The following is a 24,133-nucleotide window of genomic DNA, read 5'->3' as shown; positions in this document are numbered from 1 at the left end:
GATCTTGACCAGACTGCGCGGATGCGCAGGCTGGTCTAGATCCATGCTGGTCGCAAACCCACTATGTTGGTTTTCTCATAGCGCGGCTCATATGAAGTTTAAAAGAGATTAAGCTACACATTTTAGGTGAAAAATCATTTCTCTCAAAAATCCATAAAAAGTGAGTACCCTGAAAGTGACACGTGGTAAATTTATGTACAAACTTACTGACATAAGATTTTTGCAAGATATTCTTATAAACAACCAAAAATATTGTGTAGAAGGTAGTAAACCATTGCAACGCTTTTGAAATAATGCAGAAAATTTACATTCTTCTTGCAATTTTATCAATAGCTAACTTTTATTTCTTCCCACTTTATCATTTTTCAGTGTCATATATACATGCTATGCCAAACTTTTGTGGAAATGAACATGTTGAAAAATTTCACAAACCAAGACAATTCTCAGGTAATGTACAACTTCAGTCCTGGCATCTTGTTTTATCATACAATCTTTACTTTATTAACTTTATATATTACATCATGTACTACCACACTCATTAACATTTAATTTCTGAAAGACTTAATACTTCTCTCCTTTTTTGCCAACCCAACTTTGATATAACTAGATGTGTGTCCATGGGACACTGGTGCCCCAACACCTGTCACTGTATGAACATTTCTAACTAAATCAAGGGCCCTTCTGGTCTGGCTGCGTGAAATCCCAATTAAAACATGTGCACAACTTCATATGCTGAATAACAATCCTTCGAGGTTTGATTACTCTAGGTGATAAAATTTTGAGCCGCGCCATGAGAAAACCAACATAGTGGCTTTGCGACCAGCATGGATCCAGACCAGCCTGCGCATCCGCGCAGTCTGGTCAGGATCCATGCTGTTCGCTAACAGTTTCTCTAATTGCAATAGGCTTTGAAAGCGAACAGCATGGATCCTGACCAGACTGCGCGGATGCCAAGCTGGTCTAGATCCATGCTGGTCGCAAACCCACTATGTTGATTTTCTCATGGCACGGCTCAATTATTTTTTGAGACATGTATGAAACAATAATTCTGACAGCCAGACAGACAAGGGCAAATCTAACTGCCCCCACCATAACAATTTGAGGTGGGGCACAAAAAATGTTACAACATAAAAACATTTTTTAAACCACAAATTCAGTCATTCTTTATCTAAAACTTAAATGAAAACTGTACCGGAGCCATCAAGAACATGTTTCAATGGCCCCTGTTCAATACATCGCTATTTTACTAAAGTAGCATATAAAGTAAAACACCAATCGCTCCAAATCTCAAGGGTATTATTAAAATGCTTCAGCTATCAACAATTTAGTGCTCGAAACACAACAAGCAAGCCAAGCTGCTCTACCCGTTAATGCTCGAGCAAGTGGTGTTTTACTGTTATATATTAATACCAACTCTACAAGGCATAGCTTACCTTCGGAAATGTTTCAAAGTTATCAAACCCCTCGATAGAACAGAACAGTTGCAGACTTATACTTGAGGCAATGATCAGCAGACACATAGTGAACAAGACTATACTGCCTAACTTCTTGCCTGGACCAAAAATCTGAAATATGAATTGTTAAAGAAAAACAATACCTCATTGACATGTCTTAAACATATTATGCTTAATCTTTACTAATATAAGTATGTCTCAAACAAAACTGACAATAACAAAACTCCATTTTCACTAGCTTACAGCATCTATTTGGGGTTTTACTCAGTTAAATGTGCATGTTAAATTTTATGTACAATTGTCTATGGGATGTGATTTTGGGTTAAAAATATTTATTATTCTATTTCTGGAAACTGTTCATAATTCTGAATAGTAGTAGATTCCTTGTAATACAATCTGCCATTTAACTATTAAGTTGAAAGTACATCTCAACTGAAGGAACTCTAAACATCACACTGCTAATCTACTGTGAAATCATTAATATTCGTTGGGGACTAATTTTCGTGGATTTAGTGGTTGAGTCAATCAGCGAAATTTAATCCCAACGAACAAGTAAAATTCACATTCATTTTATGTTCAAAACTTGAAATCCACGAATTTATATCCCCATAAAATTGCAGTTTTGACTAAGACCAAAAAATTTCATGTCCATGAAATTAAATGATTTTACAGTATATCATTTTTTGCAGTGTGATTTAATGACACTTCTCAACTTCTAAATTGGATCCATGTCCAAATAAATCAAACATAGAAGCCAGCATTATTAGTTACATTTAATTTAGCCACCAGCTCAAGAGGTCTGCAAGGATGGCAGCTATAAAATAATCGGCGAAAAATAAGCAAACACGACAAGCTGAATGAGTAGGACTGAAAGACAGAGACAATCACAACATCTACCAAATACTAGCAGTACCTACCTTCCAGCAGAAATCCTCTAACATTGGTGAAGCTTTGATCAGTCTGACTACCCTCAACACCTACAAATGAATCATCAACAATTTCAAGTTCTTTGTCCCTAATTTTGTTATCTGTATGAGCATAAATTTCAATCTTTACTCCACAGGTAACTCAGGTAATTTTCCATAAATTGTAGATTTGGCAATACTATGGTGACAGTTTTATTTCTGCTTAGGTTCATGAAAAATGTGACAAGTGAATTTAAAATGGGGTGTTAGTAATACCTGGAATAAAGGCATATGATAAAACAACCTACATTGTACGAGTCACAAATTCTTGATAAAGAGAATATGGCTATTTCCTTTCAAGTTACTGAACAAAAGTGAAACAAATGCTTTATTAATATTACTGCTTTCTAACAATGGAATAAAAGTCTAGGATAATACCCAAAATATCTCAAGTTTCTTTATGATCTATGTTACTCCCTAAATTGTATGTTTCAATTCTTTTTATTGTGTGTGTGGCTACATTTGATATTTTTTAACATAATACACTGAAAGTTACAATCTTGTGTAAATGTTGCAAAAACACAGTGGTAAATTGTATACCCTGAAATATTTAAAGTTCCAACAGACTGAGATCTTGACACACATACCTGAAAATATGTTAGCTGAGTTCTGTACCAGGCAGGTATGATGTGTAAAGTAGTACCAATGACCAAACATAATTCAAATTTGTGAAGTGAACGACGCCAGTAACCACGGAAACCCAAGCACCAGATCTTGAATATTGCCTCCAGATCGAACAGCAGTGTGAAAAATACCTGTAACCGAAGTACAAATGCAACTGCAACAGTCTAACAGAAATTAAAAATATTTTCCAGTCAATTCTAAGATTTCACAGAGTTCAAAGATATTTCAGGGCAACAGCCTATGTCTACATACTCTGAAATCTTCAAAAGATCATAGTTTGGGGTGGTTAAATGTCACACAGAATATGATTATGTCAAGCTTTTGAAGGTGGAGAAAGACCCATGAGGTTCCTCCTTGCAATTTTTAAGGCACAAGTCGGCATCAGGGCTTGCACACATGAATTCTACACTCAAAATGAAGTTTGAGCCAACAGAGCAAGGGGGATGAGACTGAAAGTCAGCAACCATAACCTCTCAGCCATGGGAGCCCCTTTAAAACAGCATAGATCTTTATATGAAATTGATTTTTTTTTTCAACAGTACTGTTAAAAGTAGTCCCTTTATGTTATACAACTCAGTTTTTACAAGCATTACTAAAGTAACACTTTTTCCTGTTGGTTTTTAAACAGTCTTTAGCAAAACAATCTGAAAAGAAAATATCTGAAATACCTCTAGATAATAGAAAGTATCCATGGTATTTTCAGGATCGACAGAATCCCCGTCAAAGCTGAGGCTAGCTTCAGCTATAGCACTCGCTAGTACCATCAGTAAAATAAAGGCATGAAAGGCACTGGATCGCAATATCTGCTGAAATATTGGTGGTGCTAGCCCCTGTGGTTTATTCTGGTCCAAGATCACCATCTTCCAAGTCTTCCCCTCTTGTTGTATAACCTGGAACAATGAGATACCAGTTGTATATGTTGAAATGGTTTAAAGTTTATTTTATGTTTTTCAAAGAATCTGTGTATGTGTGTCTTACTGCATCTACAGTCAACATCAGTTTACAAATATGGCAAACTCTTCTTGAAGAGTTTTAGTCTGTACCATATATTGAAATAGTACTACAAGCAGAACATTTTACCTGGTTTCCAAAGCACCAAACTCCAAAGGGGTGCATTACATAAAGGTTTTGGGGTGGTCTGGGGTATAGTAACCCCTATATATAGAAAAGGGCTCCAGCTGTCAAAATGGCAGTTTTGGTATATGGTCATTATCAACTGCTGTAAAAGTCTCATTTCTTATGTTAAAATACCAGCTGATACACCCTCACACTGCTTACCGGTAAATACAAATATCCACAAAAAACATTCTTTATTTACGTAGCTGAAAAACAATTCTTGCCGACTTCACCATTGAGTCACGTGGGTTAGATGCTGTACACGTTTATTTGATTGGCTATATCAACTGGTTCTCGCCAGTCAGGTAAGTTGATACAGCACCTAGCCCACATGACTCCCATGTGAGACAATGGTGCTCCCATCGAGAATAGATTTTCGGTTACAAAAACAACAAAGCATTGAAGGACTTATAGACCCGCTAAGGGTTCAATACCGAGGTTTGTGCGATATATTTTGATCGTTTTGTAAGGAGCATCATTCATTTCCGTTTGTTTGCCTGCCGTACATGAGTTTTACAGGTGATTTTCCATGATCGTCCGGTGAACGCAATCTTGTTAGACTAAACGTTTTTGATGAAATAGTACGATTTTTGCAGCTCACTGTGCAAAAACAGTTTATGACAGCAAGAAATGAGAATGTTTTTTTTTGTGGATAATTATATTTAAGCAGTGTGAGGATGTATCAGCTGGTATTTTAACATAACAAATGAGACTTTTACAGCAGTTGATAATGACCATATACCAAAATTGCCATTTTGACAGCTGGAGCCCTTTTCTATATATTGGGGTTACCATACCCAAGACCACCCCAAAACCTTTATGTGATGCACCCCTTTGCCAAACTCTTAATAAAAAGATCACATACTCAAATTTCACAAATTGGCAAATACCTTGATAACTGTCAATAAAATTCATTATAAAGCAAAATTTTATTCCATAGTCTTGCCTTTGTATGATTTTTATCTCATCTTTACAAGTGAAATCAGCTTACAATGTATACACAGTCAACAGCATACAACTTAAAAGTTACTTGCTAAATAGGGTGAATGATACATGAATATGTAAACATGTGCTCTTCACTAGGAGAAATTTATGATGCAGGATAATTAAAACTAGCCAAAACCTTGAGATGAAATCTGAGTATATAAGTATGAGGTTGTATACCTGGGAAGAGTCGGAATCTGTATCAGTTCCTCGAGATCCCCACATCTGTTGAAACTGTACTCGGATCTCAGCGAATGATTCAATGATGACAGCAATAAAGATATTCTGTAAAATATAAACATGTTTTCTTTAAAGATAAATGGAAATAGGTCCAAAATCAAACAACCAACCAACTGTTTCCAGAATGACATTTTTTTACATAATTATTCTAACATCGTAAATATTATACTATAATAATTGTTTTAAATAAATTTCAGTCCTGTAAGTAAGAAAGGCATACCTTTACAAGCCAGGCCAATAAGAAGATAAGGGATATAAAGTAGATGATGGCAAACACAGATTCTAGACTGTCCATTGCTCTGTACATGAGAAAAACCCAGCCTTCCTGTGACGCTGCTTCATATACTGTGAAAAAACTTGTCGCTGAAAAATAGAGTAAATCAGTAGAATGGAAACTGACATGAAACATTGATAAATGTTTCAGCTTTTGTAGAGAATATTTTCTGATAAAAGAAATATTCAGATGTTTTCTGGTCATAGAATTAAAGTTTCTAAAGATTTTTTAGCAAATGATTCAACAGACTGATGACAAAAGGTACAGTTTTAATTAAAAGTCTCCTAGAAAAATTAACTAACATTCCTTGATATAAAAACTGGAGTAAAACAAAATAGACTAATATGAAATTAGGTGCTACCTAAAAAGCAGAGCTCCCATGAAAAATCACCAGTGCCCGTTAAAAATTAAAGGAGTGGTGCTGGAATTATCTGGAATTATGGATTCGTTTAGGAAGTTTATGTTCTTTAGATCTATTAAAATTATTAATGATAATTCATGATTTCTGAATGCATGTTTTAGACTGCATCAAGATTAATTCTCGACATGTGAAAACTCCACAAAAATACTGTATATAATCAAAAGAAAGTTCGGTATAGATTAACATCTGCACAAAGATAAAGAAAAAAAAACGTATTTGAATAATTTCTGTTATTCTTATTACAACGTACTGCATCAACAATTTTACATAACTTATTATTATACTTGAAACCAGTCACAAAATGATAACTGCTTCAAATTGAAAAGCTTGAACTTTGAAAATTTCAAACCTAACAGAATCTCATTAGGCCAATAGCCAAAGGAATTCTGTGTCTTTGCGTGTGAATGTTTTGCAATGAGGACTTAATGTAAAAAGTTAATGTTCCAATTCCAAAGTTAATAGAAATTACAATTTACGTAATCCTGGAAATGACTATTGTAATTCTTTTAAATGTCATTATTGTCAAATTTTGGTTCTTTTTGGAAGGAAGAATGTGTTCAACTTTCAGTCAAAAATACTGCTATAACAGACGCCTGGTATGAGAAAATTACAATCATTTACATGACTGTACAAAGCTTGTTTCAAACCTAAAAGTGGTTAATCTTTTAACACTAAAAGGGATGGTAGTAAGAACCTTTTTGATGTTTGTTGATAATTCATCGCCAATTTTTTTTTTTCTGGATAAACTCTGGTCAGTGATTTTAAAGCTAATGGATGAAATATATGCGAACGGGGAGAAGAGCATTATTTGCTTTTCACAGTTTAATGCCTGTATATTTTGATCCTGAAGCTTTTCTTTTTTTAAGTTATGTCTACTGACTACTACACAGGCACTACAGTGGAACCTGACATCAAAACTAAACACATGTTGAATTTCACATGAATGTCTTTAGTTATACAATATTTTCAAAACTCATAATAAAACAAAAAAAATGAAATAAAAAAAATAAAATTAAAAAAAAAATGTGGTCCACGTGAGATTCGAACTCGTGACTTCTGGAATATAACGCGAACTCGTTAACCACTACACCATTGTGGAGTTATGACGTCATAAGACAAACATAAGTATATATAATAAAGTTCAGTAATGGCAGCGTGACGAAAGTCGTTTCAAATTGAAAATATTGTGTTTTATTTCTTTTTTTCTTCGTAGAAAAAGTATTTAGCACTTATTTCTTATTATCAAACGCTCATTCGCATTTTTAATCAATATTCAAAGCAGTAAGCGAGACGCTTTTGTCAACCGTAAACAGTAAGCGTCTACTGACGTGTTTACTGATTAATTACTATGTGGATAGTGTACTTGAAAAAATCCGAACAACACCGATTCCAAAAAGTACCACGAATTTTCAAATCGATAGTATACACAGTTAGATCTCTCTGTTCATTTTCTTTTTCATACGTCTAACTGTAATGCGACGCTGTCGGCGCCGCTTTGCGGCGCCGGTAGCTCCGCTATTAAGTATTTTTTCCAGCTCTGACTCTATCTTAACAAAATAAAGACATAACCTGTCTCTCTACTCTACAGCAACCAACTTGCTTTACAAAACAGTTCCATGCCAAGGTATATCTGAAAAATCCTGAACTCTGTACATTATAAAGGGCCTTTACTTACGTAATTCATCAAATCCATTGAATCCTCGGTTATTTTTCGGGATGTCTATAGACATACATTTCATGCCTTTAGGACAATGGTATCCAGGCTGATCATCAGGTGAACAGTATGTATCGGGAATGGCAAGGTCATACAATGTTATCTTCCTACAACAAACAAAAATATTTCTTTCTTCACAAAATGCTGCTTACACTGTAATGGTTGGGAACCATTTTCCAGACAGTACCAGTTTCCGGACACATGCAATATCCGCTTTATTTCGTTGTTATTCATGTAATCGTTTCAACTAGATCATTAAGATGTTTGTTCTTCATGTCTACAACAAACCACTAAATTATAAGGCTGTATAATGTTTGGGTTTTGGTGATAACTCATCTGAGTTTACAAAAGAACTTTCTGTCTTAACGGGGCATGAAGATAGCATTGCGCAGAAATAATTAAACTACATAATGATTGTCTGCTGATAACATGTTTTACTTTAAGTTTCACAGTAAAAGTTACTTAGGATGCAGGGCTGTTGATTTTTGCACTAAGTTTATTCTATATTTATTGGAATTATCAAGAATTCGTGATAGACAGAATTCGAGTTTTTTATAGTCAACCTCGGTTTGCTTTCGTAGCTGCTATGGAAAGTCGGGATATGTTTCAAGTGCAATTTTGAAGAGATGAATGATAAAGTCTGTGTAGAAATAGTTTAATTACTTATTTTGATATCAAATTGACTGCAAAACACCATCAAAATATTTGTCCGGAAACTGGTTTACCTGACGGGGAAAATAACTTCTTTGAGTGACCCAATTTGAGGCCCTATGAAACGAAAATTTTACGTCACAACGCGATGCTGGTTACAACATTGGATGCGGCAGGAGCTGAAGTTTGTGCAGTGTGGGTTTCATTTATGTCAAAATTTTTTTTAGGGAATAATGGAGCCGAAATATTAAAATGTGTCCGGAAAATGGTTCCCAACCAGTAAACACGCACACTTAACAAGAACAAAATTTATCAAAGAATCAGTTCTTTTTTTTAAAATGCAATGCAATTTCATATGCAAGTGATTTATAAACAAGAGGACCATGATGGTCCTGAATCGCTCACCTCTTCCCACATGACCCAGTTTTGAGTATGATATCGTTTTTTCTATTATTTGACATAGTGACCTAGTTTTTGAGCTCATGTGACCCAGTTTTGAACTTGACCTAGATATCATCAAGATAAAAATTCTGACCAATTTTCATGAAGATCCATTGAAAAATATGGTCTCTAGAGAGGACACAAGGTTTTTCTATTATTTGACCTATTGACCTAGTTTTCAAAGGTACGTGACCCTGTTTTGAACTTTATCTAGATATCATCAAGGTGAACATTCTCACTAATTTTCATGAAGATCTCATGAAAAATATGACCTCTAGAGAGGTCACAAGGTCTTTTTATTATTTGACCTACTGACCTAGTTTTTTAAGGCACGTGACCAAGTTTCAAACTTGACCTAGATATCATCAAGGTGAACATTCTGACAAATTTTTATGGAGATCCATTCACAAGTATGGCCTCTAGAGAGGTCATAAGGTTTTTCTATTTTTAGACCTACTGACCTAGTTTTTGAACGCACATGACCCTGTTTTAAACTTGACCTAGATATCATCAAGATAAACATTCAGACCAATTTTCAAACTGATCCCATGAAAAATATGGCCTTTAGAGAGGTCACAAGGTTTTTCTATTATTTGACCTACTGACCTAGTTTTTGAAGGCACGTGACCCACTTTCAAACTTGACCTAGATATAATCAAGATGAACATTCAGACCAACTTTCATACAGATCCCATGAAAAATATGGCCTCTAGAGAGGTCACAAGGTTTTTCTATTATTTGACCTACTGACCTAGTTTTTGATGGCACGTGACCCACTTTCGAACTTGACCTAGATATCATCAAGGTGAACATTCTGACCAATTTTCATGAAAACATCTCATGAAATATATGGCCTCTAGAGAGGTCACAAGGTTTTTCTATTTTTAGACCTACTGACCTAGTTTATGACCGCACGTGACCCAGTTTCGATCTTGGCCTAGATATCATCAAGATGAACATTCAGACTAACTTTCATACAGATCCCATGAAAAATATGGTCTTTAGAGAGGTCACAAGGTTTTTCTATTATTTGACCTACAGACCTAGTTTTTGAAGGCACGTGACCCAGTTTCGAACTTGACCTAGATATCATCAAGGAGAACGTTCTGACCAATTTTCATGAAGATCTTGTGAAATATATGGCCTCTAGAGAGGTCACAAGGTTTTTCTATTTTTAGACCTACTGACCTAGTTTTTGACGGCACATGACCCAGTTTCAAACTTGACCTAGATATCATCAAGGTGAACATTCTGACCAATTTTCATGAAGATCTTGTGAAATATATGGCCTCTAGAGAGGTCACAAGGATTTTCTATTTTTAGACCTACTGACCTAGTTTTTGATGGCACGTGACCCAGTTTCGAACTTGACCTAGATATCATCAAGGTGAACATTCTGACTAACTTTCATAAAGATCCCATGAAAAATGTGACCTCTTGAGTGGTCACAAGCAAAAGTTTACGGACAGACGCACGCACGGACGCACGAGGGACACCGCGCGATCACAAAAGCTCACCTTGTCACTTTGTGACAGGTGAGCTAAAAACACTATGACAGTTATACTTTCAGACATTTCAAGTCATTAGCATAGTACGTAATTGTAACAAATATGGTATCAGTAATTCAGTGTACAATCATCGCTTTAAGATTCCCTGGTTATAATTCAATAGTTTCTAATTGCCGTCACAGTTGTAACTTCCTTTTGTATATTTATTAGTTCTTACTCTGCAAATACTTCAAACATTTAACCCTGAGGATGTTTCAGTTAAGCCTTAGCCTGCTGGCGGCAGATGATTCTGCCTTTGCGACCAGTGCAGACCAAGATCAGCCTGCACATCCGTGCAGTCTGATCATGGTCTGCACTCTTCGCTATTCAGTCAGTAAATTTTCAGTGTAAACCCCTTTGAATAATAAATGGTACTGTCCAAATTGAAAGATGGACCAGTCCATTATAGAAATATAGCAGGGTAAGGGTTAAAACCAAACAATGCCACTTACGATGTATTTGTCACATTTTCTCTCACACAATGATGTTTCAGTTCCCCAAAGATCTGCACACCCAGAATCCCGTACAGCATCATAAAGAACAGGAAAAATATCGTCACATTGTAGATCTGCTGTCCCGAACGTCTGAAATGTAAAAATCCCTAGAATGTATATTTTCTCCTCAGTGTGTATTTGGCTGTCACCTCTGCAAGGACTCACACTTGATGTTTGTGGTAAATTATCATTTGTATCTGAATACTTGTAATTCAACAAATTATATGTTTATACATGTTGAGAGAAAAAAAGACACAGTCAAGAGGATTTATACATCCTATCAATGTATGGAAAATCTTCACATACAGGTTTCAAAACTGTAAGGAATTTATGTACATACTACGTTATGTCAGGGAAGCAAAATTAAAATAAATCTTTAGAAAATAACTGATACTGTGTCCTACACTAAGAAGTGTATCATAGCAAAATGATAAGGTTATAACATACTTAAATATTGAGTTGATTCTATTTTTAGGTAGAGAGAATTTCAGAAAAACTCGGAAAACTCTGATCAGGATCAGTGGACGCATACACCTCAAGATCGACCAATAGGAATATGGCTGAACAACCCTGGTCAGCTCAAAAACCTGTAAATAACAGACACATTCTTTCAATATATAATACCATAATGCAAAAAGAATTGAAGAGATATACACTCATTTAAATGCAACTTAATTGATTAAAAAAATATTATTACTGTAACTATTAAAAGGAGTGAACATATATGTGTCAGAAAATATTTTCTTTGTGATAACAGTGAAGTCAGTATCAATTCTAAAGGACTACATTTTTTAGAATAGACACCTTACAAAGTGGAAATATTCATCTATAACTTAATCATGTTCTTACTGTAATACTATGAAATCATTACTATTTTTGGGGCGACTAATTTTTGTTGTTTCATGGTTCCGTCAATGCATGAAATTAAATCCAGAGGAACACCGAAAATTTACGTACATCTTATCTCACAATTGAAATCCAAATCCATATCCCAAGAACTAGCTATTTCTAGGTCCAAACCCCGCAAATATCATGCCCACAAAATTAAACGATTATACAGTAACCATTACGGAGCAACAACATTCTTTCCTTCAGCTAAAAAGCTCATCAAGCTTAAATTACCTTGTTAGATGTCTTGGAGACATTAAATAACTGTGAATTTTTTTTAAATTCATAGGCAAAAAAATTTCGCAGTTTTGCCCTGAACAGCTATTTCGTGGATATAAAAATTTGTCGATTTCAACTTGTGAACATAAACTGAATTGAGTCAGGACTGAATCAACCACAAAGAATAGGCCAACAAGAATATTTATGAATTCACAATATATTTTATCTATCTCCTATCTTGTCTTGGAACAAACAGATTTTGGTCATCCATATTGCTCCAAAGTGACTGACTTGTATTAATTCACCTGTAAAAGGACTGATATCCAGAGACATGACACCATGAAAAAATCAAACTGACACCATCTGTCACGTAGGTATGGTACATCTCCCTGCAAAGATTTAAGGATATGAATTATATATATATAGCAAAATCCATTTAAGTAGCATCTTTTAGCTACAATAAGAAGTCAAAATCAAATGTGAGAGAAAATACAGTAAAACTGTGATAAAGTGAAAACTTGGACATAAAACAACAGTATTTCATTCCCAAATTTTTATCAGATTATATACCGTATTTTCCCCTATGTAACGCCCCTGGGGGCGTTACATTTTCATTTGAGGTAAAAAAATAAAAAATGAAAATTTTTACAAAACTTAAAAACATCGTTCAAACTAGCTGTACAGTGTTTCTGTGTTGTTTAATCCCCCTAAAACGTAATTATTTGGCATCCAATTTAATGCAGTGTGTCTTTTATGCATTTAAATACGGTACCTCGTGTATTTCATGTCTGGCTTTTTGACATGCTCGCGACATTACACATAACGTCATGACCCAAACAGCTGTGTACTCCGATAACATTTTCCTTAGTACATGCGGGTAGCTAATAGCGCAATACACAATGTCAATGGTTCGACACGCTGCTGTGCCTGCTTTAAATTAAGTTCTTAAAACTGCCAAAGAAAAGGGTAAACACTTTGCCGCAAGTTTATTTAAAGTTGGCAGGAAGCGTGTGGGCGAGTGGTATAAAAACAAATCAAAAATGTATTTACCGTTTAATTTTCTGTTTGATGATTGGATACGTACCGTACTTATAGTACAAATGTTTTGGACTTACGGTACATGGACTGTTTAAAAGTGTGTTTAATTTTCAATACATTGGACTTTAGTACTGTAAATTACTTATTATGTGGACTTATAAAAATGAGGTAGGTGATTTTTTTCCTGTTCTTGTTGACTTTTTTCCCTCCAAAATGGGTGGGGGGCGTTAATTAGAGGGGGGGCCTTAATTAGGGAAAATACGGTATACAGTGGCAGGAATCTACTGATAATCAAGATACCACTGGTATGTTAGAATGCAATCTCAAAACTGGACAAAGTTTGATAGTATCACACTCTTAGAACATTTTTTCATGTTCTAGTGTATTGAGGAGATAATTTAAGGTTTCGATGGAGGCCTTGAGAAACAAAAATCAAACAACACCAAATCATAGAAAGAAAGAGTTGTTTGACATGAAAATTGAACAGCATGTAAAACATGTATATTCCCTTACAGAAGAAAAAGGCCTGCTGCGTACTCTTGCTGTGTACATACAGCGTATATGATGTGTACATGATGTGTACTGAAATCAAGGGCTTTAAATAGTACGCAGGATATACACCGCACATACACCGATAGTACGTTTGTAGTACACTTTTGACATGCAAATGAGCTCTGCCGCGTACTACTTGCTGCGTACATGCTGTGGACTACATAGTACACAGGATGTACGCTGGAGGAATTTAGTATGCGGGAAATAGTACGCAGCATATACGCGGCACATACACTTTTCGCATGCAAATGAGCCTGCGGCGTACATGCTGTGTACTCCTGTGGCGTACATGCTGTGTACTCCTGCGGCGTACATTCTGTGTACTCCTGGCCCGAGTCCTGCGGCGTACATGCTGTGTACTCCTGCTGCATACATGCTGTGTACTCTTGTGGCGAAACTGCTGTGATAATGTAAATTCCTTACCCCACCAACTTTCTTATGCAAATGCTGATCATTTGGACAGAAAAAAACAGAAAAAAGATAAGTGACATGCATCAATAAGTATTTACCCTTACCAAAATAATGTAGACTGATGTTATCAAATAAATTAGTATGCTTTTCTTCATCCACTTTTCAATGAAATAAATCAATTTTTGTAGCATGTAATTTGGTAAACATCTGAAGAAAATGGCGTAACTGCATCAAGGGGAAACAACTTTAATGCAACTAAATATAAGTGTTATAAATTTCGAAGTATCTGCGGTGTACATGCAGCGTACTATTTTCTTGTACAAGTCCCTCCTGCGTACATGCAGTGTACTCCTTAAATTTTCAGAGTCTGTGCTGCGTACTTGAAGTGTACTAGTGACCTCCTGCGTACATGCTGTGTACTCGTCGAAATAGTACGCGGCATGTACGCGGCATGCGGTGTATGTGAAAAGTACTCCTCTGGCGTACTACTGTGTTCGCGGCATATACACGGCAAATACGCAGCATGTACGCCACAGAGGCTTGCTTCTGTAAGGGTTACTTTACGAAACAAATGTCAGTATACTGATATAAACATTGAATTCCGGAAAAGGGCTGCCTAAAGGGGCTCCACTTCCGGACAGTTAAACACCTTTAAAAACTCACCATTTTCAAAGAACAGTTACACATGTTCGTTTTGATGCATTTGCAATAGCGTGCGAGTGGTGAAATTTCGCATAACAAGGTGGAACACAGATTTCAGCAATTGTTTATCTTTATTTCTTTACATATGGCATTCATTTTCAAAGGGAGACAACTGTTCCCGATTATTTTAAGTACAAATGGCATTCATTTTCAAAGGGAAACAACTTTTTCCGATTATTTTAAGTAATCTTTGAGAAAAAGTTGTCTCCCTTTGAAAATGAATGCCATTTGTAAAGAAAAAAAAGATAAACAATTGCTGAAAACTATGTTCCACCTTGTTACGTGAAATTTCACCACTCGCACTCTATTGCAAATGCATCAAAACAAACATGTGTAACAGTTCTTTGAAAATGGTGAGTTTTTAAAGGCATTTAACTGTCCGGAAGTGGAGCCCCTTTAGGCAGCCTTTTTCCGGAACTCAATGTTTATATCAGTATACTGACACTTGTTTCGTAAAGTAATATACATGTTTTACATGCTGTTCAATTTTCATGTCAAACAACTCTTTCTTTCTATGATTTGGTGTTGTTTGATTTTTGTTTCTCAAGGCCTCCATCGAAACCTTAATTCAAACGAAATTGGTTAGTGCAGATCTAATTCTATATACAGTATTCTTCCCATGGACAAACTGTTGCGGAAATCACGGTTAATGTAACAGATGAGAAGACAGAAATTCTGAAGTATTCTTTTCTTACTTCAACTAATTAAAATGCATACGAGCCGCGCCATGAGAAAACCAACATAGTGCGTTTACAACCAGCATGGATCCAGACCAGCCTGCGCATCCGCGCAATCTGGTCAGGATCCATACCGTTCACCAACAGTTTCTCTAATTGCAATACCGTTTGAAAGCAAACAGTATGGATCCTGACCAGACTGTGCGGATGCGCAGGCTGGTCTGTATCCATGCTGGTCGCACATGCACTATGTTGGTTTTCTCATGGCGCGGCTCAATTATAATAAATATTAAACCCACCTTAAGTATTCCTCTGATATGCATTTTAGCGATCATTTCTGCTGTGAAGAGGAATGTGACAATGAGATCGAGAACAAACGTCAGATACTCCAGCGACGGAACATACATGAACGTGGCTGGTGTGTTCATACTGACAGACATAACACTCACAAGGGCACAACCTCTGAACAGGCGTCGTACCTGAAATAGTGATGTCAATATTAAAGGAAGCCAACTATACAGTTAACAGTAGTTAGCAGAATGTGCCACAGTGCTTCCAACCAAAGTTTGATTCTAACACTGATGGATTTCAGGTTGTGACTGGTATATCCAAACTAGCAGTCAGAGGCAGATGATGAATTAAACTAAAACTGCTTCCAGCAGTATTGGCCTAGACTCACTATATGCTGGGGGTGGGGGGAGGCAGTGTAAATAGAACACCTGTCATACACTCAGAAGAAAATAAATGGTTCCATCCATTTCAAGTTGGGACTTTCATCTACTAAATATTAAATAACAAGCTTTTATTTTCATCATGTGGATATTATTATTCTCTTGTTCTGCTAACACTAGATAATAAAACTGACAAAATATCTACCCAATCCTTATTGACCCAATCAATGTCTGCATTGTCATTGAGGTTTTCATCTGGTCCATAGTCAGACAGTGGGAGATTCTCCCGGAAACTGGTCTTTCTGTTGACCAACATCTTCTTCTGTTATACCTCCTTCAACAATCACATTACTGATGATGATGATGATGATGATGATTACAAGATGTTATTTTTTCTGCCTATGGCTTCTGGTAACTGAAAAACCAACAAAAAAAATCAATTATCATGATTTTAAAACCAAAAGTACAGTAACACACAGATCTACACTGAAAAGGAAGTATTTAAAATATTCTAGGTGCCAGACAAAAATGTACTTGGCCTCAATCAACTGTATAGCAATTTTTACAAGGTAAATTTCTTCTTGGGCTATGTATCATTCTAAATGATTGATTTAATAAGCATGCAATCTTAAAATCTTCAAGTTTAAACCTGCAGTTTTGATTTAAACTGTAATTATTTAAACATATTTCAAATACCCGGTCTGTAAATTTATAGACTGAAAATTTCCATAGATCTAAATCTAAAGATTGTCTGTAAAAACTACCAAATCCTAGACCCGATAACTTGAGAAAATAATTAAATTGGCCTGATGACCTCTGATACTTTTCTGCAATGTTATACAAATGACTGAAATAATTGATTATAAATAGTCTAAACTATATTCAGAGAATTATACCCGATCACATCACAATACAGTGCTTTAGGGTATAGCAGAAAGCCAACTAATTTTTCCTGCATTCCGATTTAAAACAAGAGCACCGCCTTGCGGGTGCTGACGCTCATCTGATTTTTTTGTATAATAGAAATATTGTCCTACCCATGATTTTCTAAGTCTAAAAAGGTCCAACATTCTTGCAAAAAGCAGGATAGAGTTATGTTTCTTGATGTACAGCGTCAGCTTATGATGGTGAAAAACTGTTGCAAGTTTTAAAGCAATAGCTTTAATAGTTTAGGAGAAAAGCTGACCTAAACATAAAACTTAACCAAGAAAACTGATTTTCTAAGTCCAAAAGGGGCAATAATTCTTGCAAAAAGCAGGATGGAGTTATGTTTCTTAATGTACAGTGTCAGCTTATGATGGTGAAAAACTGTTGCAAGTTTTAAAGCAATAGCTTTGATAGTTTAGGAGAAAAGCTGACCTAAACATAAAACTTAACCAAGAAAACTGATTTTCTAAGTCCAAAAGGGGCAATAATTCTTGCAAAAAGCAGGATGGAGTTATGTTTCTTGATGTACAGGGTCAGCTTATGGTGGTGAACAAGTGTTGCAAGTTTCAAAGCAATAGCTTTGATAGTTTAGGAGAAAAGTTGACCTAAACATAAAACTTAACCAAGAAATCTGATATTTTCTAAGTACAAAAGGGGCCATAAATCTTGAAAAAAGCAGGATGGAGTTATGTTTCTTGCTATACAGGGTCAGCTTATGATGGTGAACAAGTGCTCTAAGTTTCAAAGCAATAGCTTTGACAGTTTAGGAGAAAAGCTGACCTAAACATAAAACTTAACCAGGCAACGCCGACGCAGACCGCTCAAGTAATGACAATAACTCATCATTTTTTTTTCAAAAAATCAGATGAGCTAAAAATGAAATGTAGTAGTTTTTGTTTGTATATAAGACAGAGAAAAGCTATTCTTTTCAAAACATTCAGCTTTTAACAGAAATTCATGTGTTATTTCTTTCCATGCCATTGTTTACATATATGCGCTGATTTACCGGTAATATCATTTAGGGTGTATAGGATAGCTTTAAGCTTTGGTCATTTTTTCCATTATTAGTTTAAAATCCACATCTAAACAAACTTCCAAAGATTTTTTTACTAAATCAGAATAATAATGTATTCTCTTTTCAAAAACATTCAGCTTTTTAGATTTCTATCCAACATGTCCAATAGTTTTCATCCACTGATGTTTTTTTACAAACACACTGATTTAGTCAGTAAAGGATAGCTTCTATTTTCATTTGATGACATATATGAAAAATAATACAAGCAAACATTTAAAAATAAAACGTATGCCAGAATGTCTGTCTGCAGGGATTTCCCTTGGCCTTTCTGGATGAGGGTCCCAGGACTCCCACACTTGCCAATTTGGGTATCCTGGGTGACTTTTGGGGGTCCCCTATTACATGTATATTTAATGAGATTTTTATGAATTGTATAGCAAATATCTAACAACCTAAAAGATACAGTATTATATTTATAAGTTGACCTGTATTTATTTTTATTCATCCTACTGGTAAATCTGCATGATAATTACCCATTTATATGATTCATGTCAGCTAAAATTTCCAAGCTGTAGCCATTTACTATTTGTCATTGAGTGTTTTTATCAAACTTATGATACTATGACTGTGGTCTGCCTGCAGCAGCAATTTTGTTCAATAATACAGTTTTGATACTAGAGTTGGGGCGATATCATCGATGCATCGGTGAATCATGATTTTTGCTTTAACGATACGGTATCACAATACAATGCCCGGGTATCGATACAGGCCGATACTAGACCACATAATGTATTATAGTAACAATCACAAATGTCATTGTCGCCATTTTGATAAAGGGAAACTACTCTCCGCGCTTTTTGTCTACACTAAAATCTGAGATCGCCGTTGCATTCCGTAAAAGGTCGAGTGGTTTTATATTTCTTTTAAACAAAACTAGTTTCATAATAATTTAATGAAATATTAAAAACAAGAGGACCATGATGGTCCTGAATCGCTCACCTCTTCCCACATGACCCAGTTTTGAGTATGACGTCGTTTTTTCTATTATTTGACCTAGTGACCTAGTTTTTGAGCTCATGTAACCCAGTTTTGAACCTGACCTAGATATTATCAAGATAAAAATTCTGACCAATTTTCATGAAGATCCATTGAAAAATATGGTCTCTAGAGAGGTCACAAGGTTTTTCTATTATTTGACCTATTGACCTAGTTTTCGAAGGTACGTGACCCAGTTTTGAACTTTGCCTAGATATCATCAAGGTGAACATTCTCACTAATTTTCATGAAGATCTCATGAAAAATATGGCCTCTAGAGAAGTAACAAGGTTTTTCTATTTTATACCTACTGGCCTAGTTTTTGACCGCACGTGACCCAGTTTCTAAACTGACCTAGATATCAAGGTGAACATTCAGATCAATTTTCATGAAGATCCATTGAAAAATATGGCCTCTAGAGAGGTCAAAAGATTTTAATAATTTTAGACCTACTGACCTAGTTTTTGACCGCAGTTGACCCAGTTTCAAACTTGACCTAGATATCATCAAGATGAACATTCAGACCAACTTTCATACAGATCCCGTGAAAAGTATGGCCTCTAGAGAGGTCACAAGGTTTTTTTATTATTTGACCTTCTGACCTAGTTTTTTAAGGCACGTGACCCAGTTTCAAACTTGACCTAGATATCATCAAGGTGAACATTCTGACCAATTTTCATGAAGATCCATTCAAGGGTATGGCCTCTAGAGAGGTCACAAGGTTTTTCTATTTTAAGACCTACTGACCTACTTTTTGATCGCAGCTGACCCAGTTTCAAACTTGACCTAGATATCATCAAGATAAACATTCAGACCAACTTTCATACAGATCCCATGAAAAATATGGCCTCTAGAGACAGAGAGGTCACAACGTTTTTTCGTTATTTGACCTACTGACCTACTTTTTGAAGGCACGTGACCCACTTTCAAACTTGACCTAGATATCATCAAGATGAACATTCAGACCAACTTTCATACAGATCCCATGAAAAATATGGCCTCTAGAGAGGTCACAAGGTTTTTCTATTATTTGGCCTACTGACCTAGTTTTTGAAGGCACGTGATCCACTTTCGAACTTGGCCTAGATATCATCAAGGTGAACATTTTGACCAGTTTTCATGAAGATCTCATGAAACATATGGCCTCTAGAGAGGTCACAAGGTTTTTCTATTTTTAGACCTAATGACCTAGTTTTTGATGGCACGTGACCCAGTTTCGAACTTGACCTAGATATCATCAAGATGAACATTCAGACCAGCTTTCATACAGATCCCATGAAAAATATGGCCTTTAGAGAGGTCACAAGGTTTTTCTATTATTTAACCTACTGACCTAGTTTTTGATGGCACGTGACCCACTTTTGAACTTGACCTAGATATCATCAAGGTGAACGTTCTGACCAATTTTCATGAAGATCTTATGAAATATATGGCCTCTAGAGAGGTCACAAGGTTTTTCTATTTTTAGACCTACTGACCTAGTTTTTGATGGCACGTGACCCAGTTTCAAACTTGACCTAGATATCATCAAGATGAACATTCTGACCAATTTTCATGAAGATCTTGTGAAATATATGGCCTCTAGAGAGGTCACAAGGTTTTTCTATTTTTAGATCTACTGACCTAGTTTTTGATGGCACGTGACCCAGTTTCAAACTTGACCTAGATATTATCAAGATGAACATTCTGACCAACTTTCATAAAGATCCCTTGAAAAATGTGACCTCTAGAGTGGTCACAAGCAAAAGTTTACGGACGCATGCACGAACGCACTGACGGACGAAGGACACCGCGCGATCACAAAAGCTCACCTTGTCACTTTGTGACAGGTGAGCTAAAAAATCACAAATATTTTGATACTTATTGAAGATAAAAGTATTATCTTTAACCAAAATCAAACTGACGTGAATACCAAAACTGACATGAGGTGACACGCTAATTGCCGATCGAAAACAACATCCATTATTGAAAGGCGGAAGCCAGTTTGCAACAGTCTTATTTGATTATAGACAGTCAATGGGCCAGATAATTAGATTACTGAATAACAAACTGGATAATTATAATCATTATTTTGTTTGCTTTAAATGATTATATGTGTGGTGAGCAGGTTACGATTTATAGCATTTTTAGCTCGACTATACCAAGTATAAGGAGAGCTATCCTTCTCGACCTGGCGTCAGCGTCAGCGTCTTTCCGCGTCCCCACCTTGGTTAAAGTTTTTTTACACTTTCTCTTTTTTCAACTTATCTCTGTAATTACTTGATGGATTTGATTCAAACTTGAAATAGTTATTCCTCATCATCACCCACATCATCTGACATAAGGGCCATAACTCTGGCACCAATATTTCATGAATTATCCCCCCTTTTCACTTAGATTTTCAGGTTAAAGTTTCACTCTATCTCTGTTATTACTGAATGGATCTGATTCAAACTTAAAATAGTTGTTCAGCATCATCACCCACATCTTATGACACAAGATGCTTAACTCTGGCACAATTTTTCATGAATTATTCCCCTTTTTACTTAGAATTTCAGGTTAAAGTTTTATGCACTTTCACTCTATCTCTGTTATTACTGAATGGATCTGATTCAAACTTAAACAATTATGACAACTGTTGCAAAAGCAGCTCTTAGTTTGGAACATTTTTCCAGAATAAAACTTGTAAAAGTGTCAAATCCCACCCTCTTTTAGGCAATGTTAAAATGTGATCTGCTTAAGAAAAAATCTTCAAAACCCCTTTTATAAATGGCAAATAATTATAAAAATGATATGCTGACAAAACTTTGTATCTTTAAATAGATTTTGGAAGGGTAGAAAGATCAGAAAAAATAATTTCTGGAGTGCTATAATTCCTACAAGAGCATCAATGCTTTGTGCTTTGCAGTTGACTTGTTGGCTTTGTAATTTTATTGTTTCCGAAAATGTTGTAGCTCAGAGAAAAAATACCCGATGTGATGCCTGAATAATGTTGTTTATTGTTGGCAGAACTCATGAAACAGAGTAAATAATTAACAGAATTCAGGTTTGGGTCAGTAAAGTTATATTTAATCATGCGAAATTCTCCCCTTGCATGGACCCTGGCCCAAGTCCAAAAAAGCAAGAGAGCTCTGAGGCTTAAGTTTGTAAACTCAGTTAAAAACTGCATTCATTCAATATTTGTAAGTATACGCGATACAACTAAAAGTATCATGATAATATCGCGATACATTTTCAGGGGCGATACCCAACTCAGGGCTTTTTCAGGGGGTTTTGGGAAAAAGGCCCCTGGTCATATTGGGAATTTTTAACGCGGTAAATTGTCAAATTTGGGAAAATATACTGACAAATTAAGTGAGTTTTTAATTAATATATATTAGTTTAAATCTTCAGTTTTCAAATTTTACTGGTAGACAGTATCCCCTTGTGAAATTTTGATTTTTTTTTTCAGGATTGTGTTCCAATATTGCCTAAAAATGCAGTAACTCTTTATTTGTCATGCTATTATTTTTGTTTAGTTTGTTTTCACTAAAGTTATAACTAAAGTTATCCAAAAAGTAGAATGGCAAAGTGCTTGTATTTTCGAGTGTAAAAACTAGGTCGCGAAAATATGTGACAATTGATTTTAATGATAAAAGAACTACCTGTCAACATGTTTTGGGTACTTTATTCAATTAATATTTGTGTTTTTATGTATTTTAAGAGGTTTTTGCATGCAAATCATGCATTTCTTCAGCAAAATCTTGTAATTATTTTTTGCCGAGCTTGCAGACGGTCGTGTTACTAAAAATAGTAACGAGTTGGTTTTTCCAACATTTTGTTTAATTTACTTGGCAAACAAAACTAATTGTGCAAGAATTATTATTAAAAAACAGAAAGTAACTGATTTCAGTTGGGAAATTTTTCATTGGATTGGGAATTTTTTGCTCCAGATTGGGAAAAATAGAGCATATTTGGCATTGGGAATGGGGCCGAATATCGGCCCCGTGAGATAGGGTGAAAAAGCCCTGCAACTCTATTTGATACACAGTAGCTGCAATACATAACGTTATTTCAGTAGCAAAGCCATACAAAATTATCTTTCCACTCGTGTAAAAACTTTCTTTCTTTCGAGTTTCTCTTGGTATTTAGTTTCAACTCTATCAGACTGGCCTAGGCTAACATTATTTGGAACGTTCTTTGCATTATTATTTAAGTCTGTTGAGAATTTATTTACAAAAAATAAAGAAAGTAGCGGTATATAGCCATAATCGTGTGTCAGTTAGATGCTTGAAATTTGCCAGCGCAGGCGACAGTAACTACCAAAAAGAAGCTTAAGTACTGAAAAGGACCAAAGTACTGAAAATGGGATCGGCGAAAAGCAGGTCCCGCGGACAAATGCCAGTTCACAAATGCGAGTCCTTGGCCCAAAATATGAGTCAGGGATGCAGAAAACACGCATCTGGGAAATCCCTGTGTCTGCATGCCAGTATTTTAAAGAATGATATGAAAATTTGTACAATAATTTAGGTCTAAATACAAAATTTATCAATCTATCCTGCTCTATACCCTAAAAAGCACTGTACTGAGTCACTGAGTGTACTCCAAAGCAGTTTTTCTTCGTTTTTGGAGTTACTACAGTGGAATTATCTACTCGTGATTTCTACTCTCAATGGGATTTAACTTTTAAGGTTACATAACTGTATGACAGTCAAAATTTCTACTAAAGTCTTTAGAATACAACATAAAGTGTAAAATGAAACAGATGTCCAAGATGACAGAACCTGGCAAAAATCATCCTTTGCACCCATAACTGCACAACTTTCGTCTTCTAATTTGAATTTACCATGTAATTTTTCAAAAACTACATGAAAAAAAGTTGTTTTTATCTGTGTTTCATTATGAAATGTAATTTTTCTGTCGTTTCTTCTTAAAAATAATTTATCTTCCTCATCATCTTTTTGAGAAAGTACCCGGATGGGAAAATTTTACATGAACACCGGTTGCTGAAGCTGGAAAACCGAAAATTTGCAATGAATGCTAAATTCGCTAAACTGAAACATTGGTAGAGAAGTAAAAATGATTTCTGTTTTGTTGGTCATAGAAGGAAGCACA

At 35.5% G+C, this 24,133-nt stretch overlaps 1 protein-coding gene across 1 annotated transcript in view; it reads right to left on the bottom strand.

Annotated features, from left to right (window-relative positions):
* The window catches only part of LOC123554513 (sodium leak channel NALCN-like), a 76,257-nt gene extending 52,275 nt beyond the window's left edge, over positions 1-23,982 (bottom strand). Inside the window, exons 1-13 of the mRNA XM_053547084.1 lie at positions 23,803-23,982; positions 16,289-16,498; positions 15,712-15,891; positions 12,338-12,421; positions 11,373-11,512; positions 10,884-11,015; positions 7,754-7,899; positions 5,604-5,746; positions 5,324-5,428; positions 3,712-3,933; positions 3,007-3,174; positions 2,372-2,431; positions 1,434-1,565 (exon numbers count right to left, since the gene is read on the bottom strand). Coding sequence (XP_053403059.1) covers positions 1,434-1,565; positions 2,372-2,431; positions 3,007-3,174; positions 3,712-3,933; positions 5,324-5,428; positions 5,604-5,746; positions 7,754-7,899; positions 10,884-11,015; positions 11,373-11,512; positions 12,338-12,421; positions 15,712-15,891; positions 16,289-16,399 — 1,623 coding nt within the window. The 5' untranslated portion in view covers positions 16,400-16,498; positions 23,803-23,982. The remainder of the gene's footprint in view (positions 1-1,433; positions 1,566-2,371; positions 2,432-3,006; positions 3,175-3,711; positions 3,934-5,323; positions 5,429-5,603; positions 5,747-7,753; positions 7,900-10,883; positions 11,016-11,372; positions 11,513-12,337; positions 12,422-15,711; positions 15,892-16,288; positions 16,499-23,802) is intronic.
* Positions 23,983-24,133: the final 151 nt, after the last annotated feature.

This window comes from Mercenaria mercenaria, chromosome 7 (genome assembly GCF_021730395.1).
Source record: "Mercenaria mercenaria strain notata chromosome 7, MADL_Memer_1, whole genome shotgun sequence".
Lineage (NCBI taxonomy): Eukaryota > Metazoa > Mollusca > Bivalvia > Venerida > Veneridae > Mercenaria > Mercenaria mercenaria.
The sequence above is the reverse complement of the archived record's forward strand: the minus strand, read 5'-3'. Positions and strand labels throughout refer to the sequence as shown.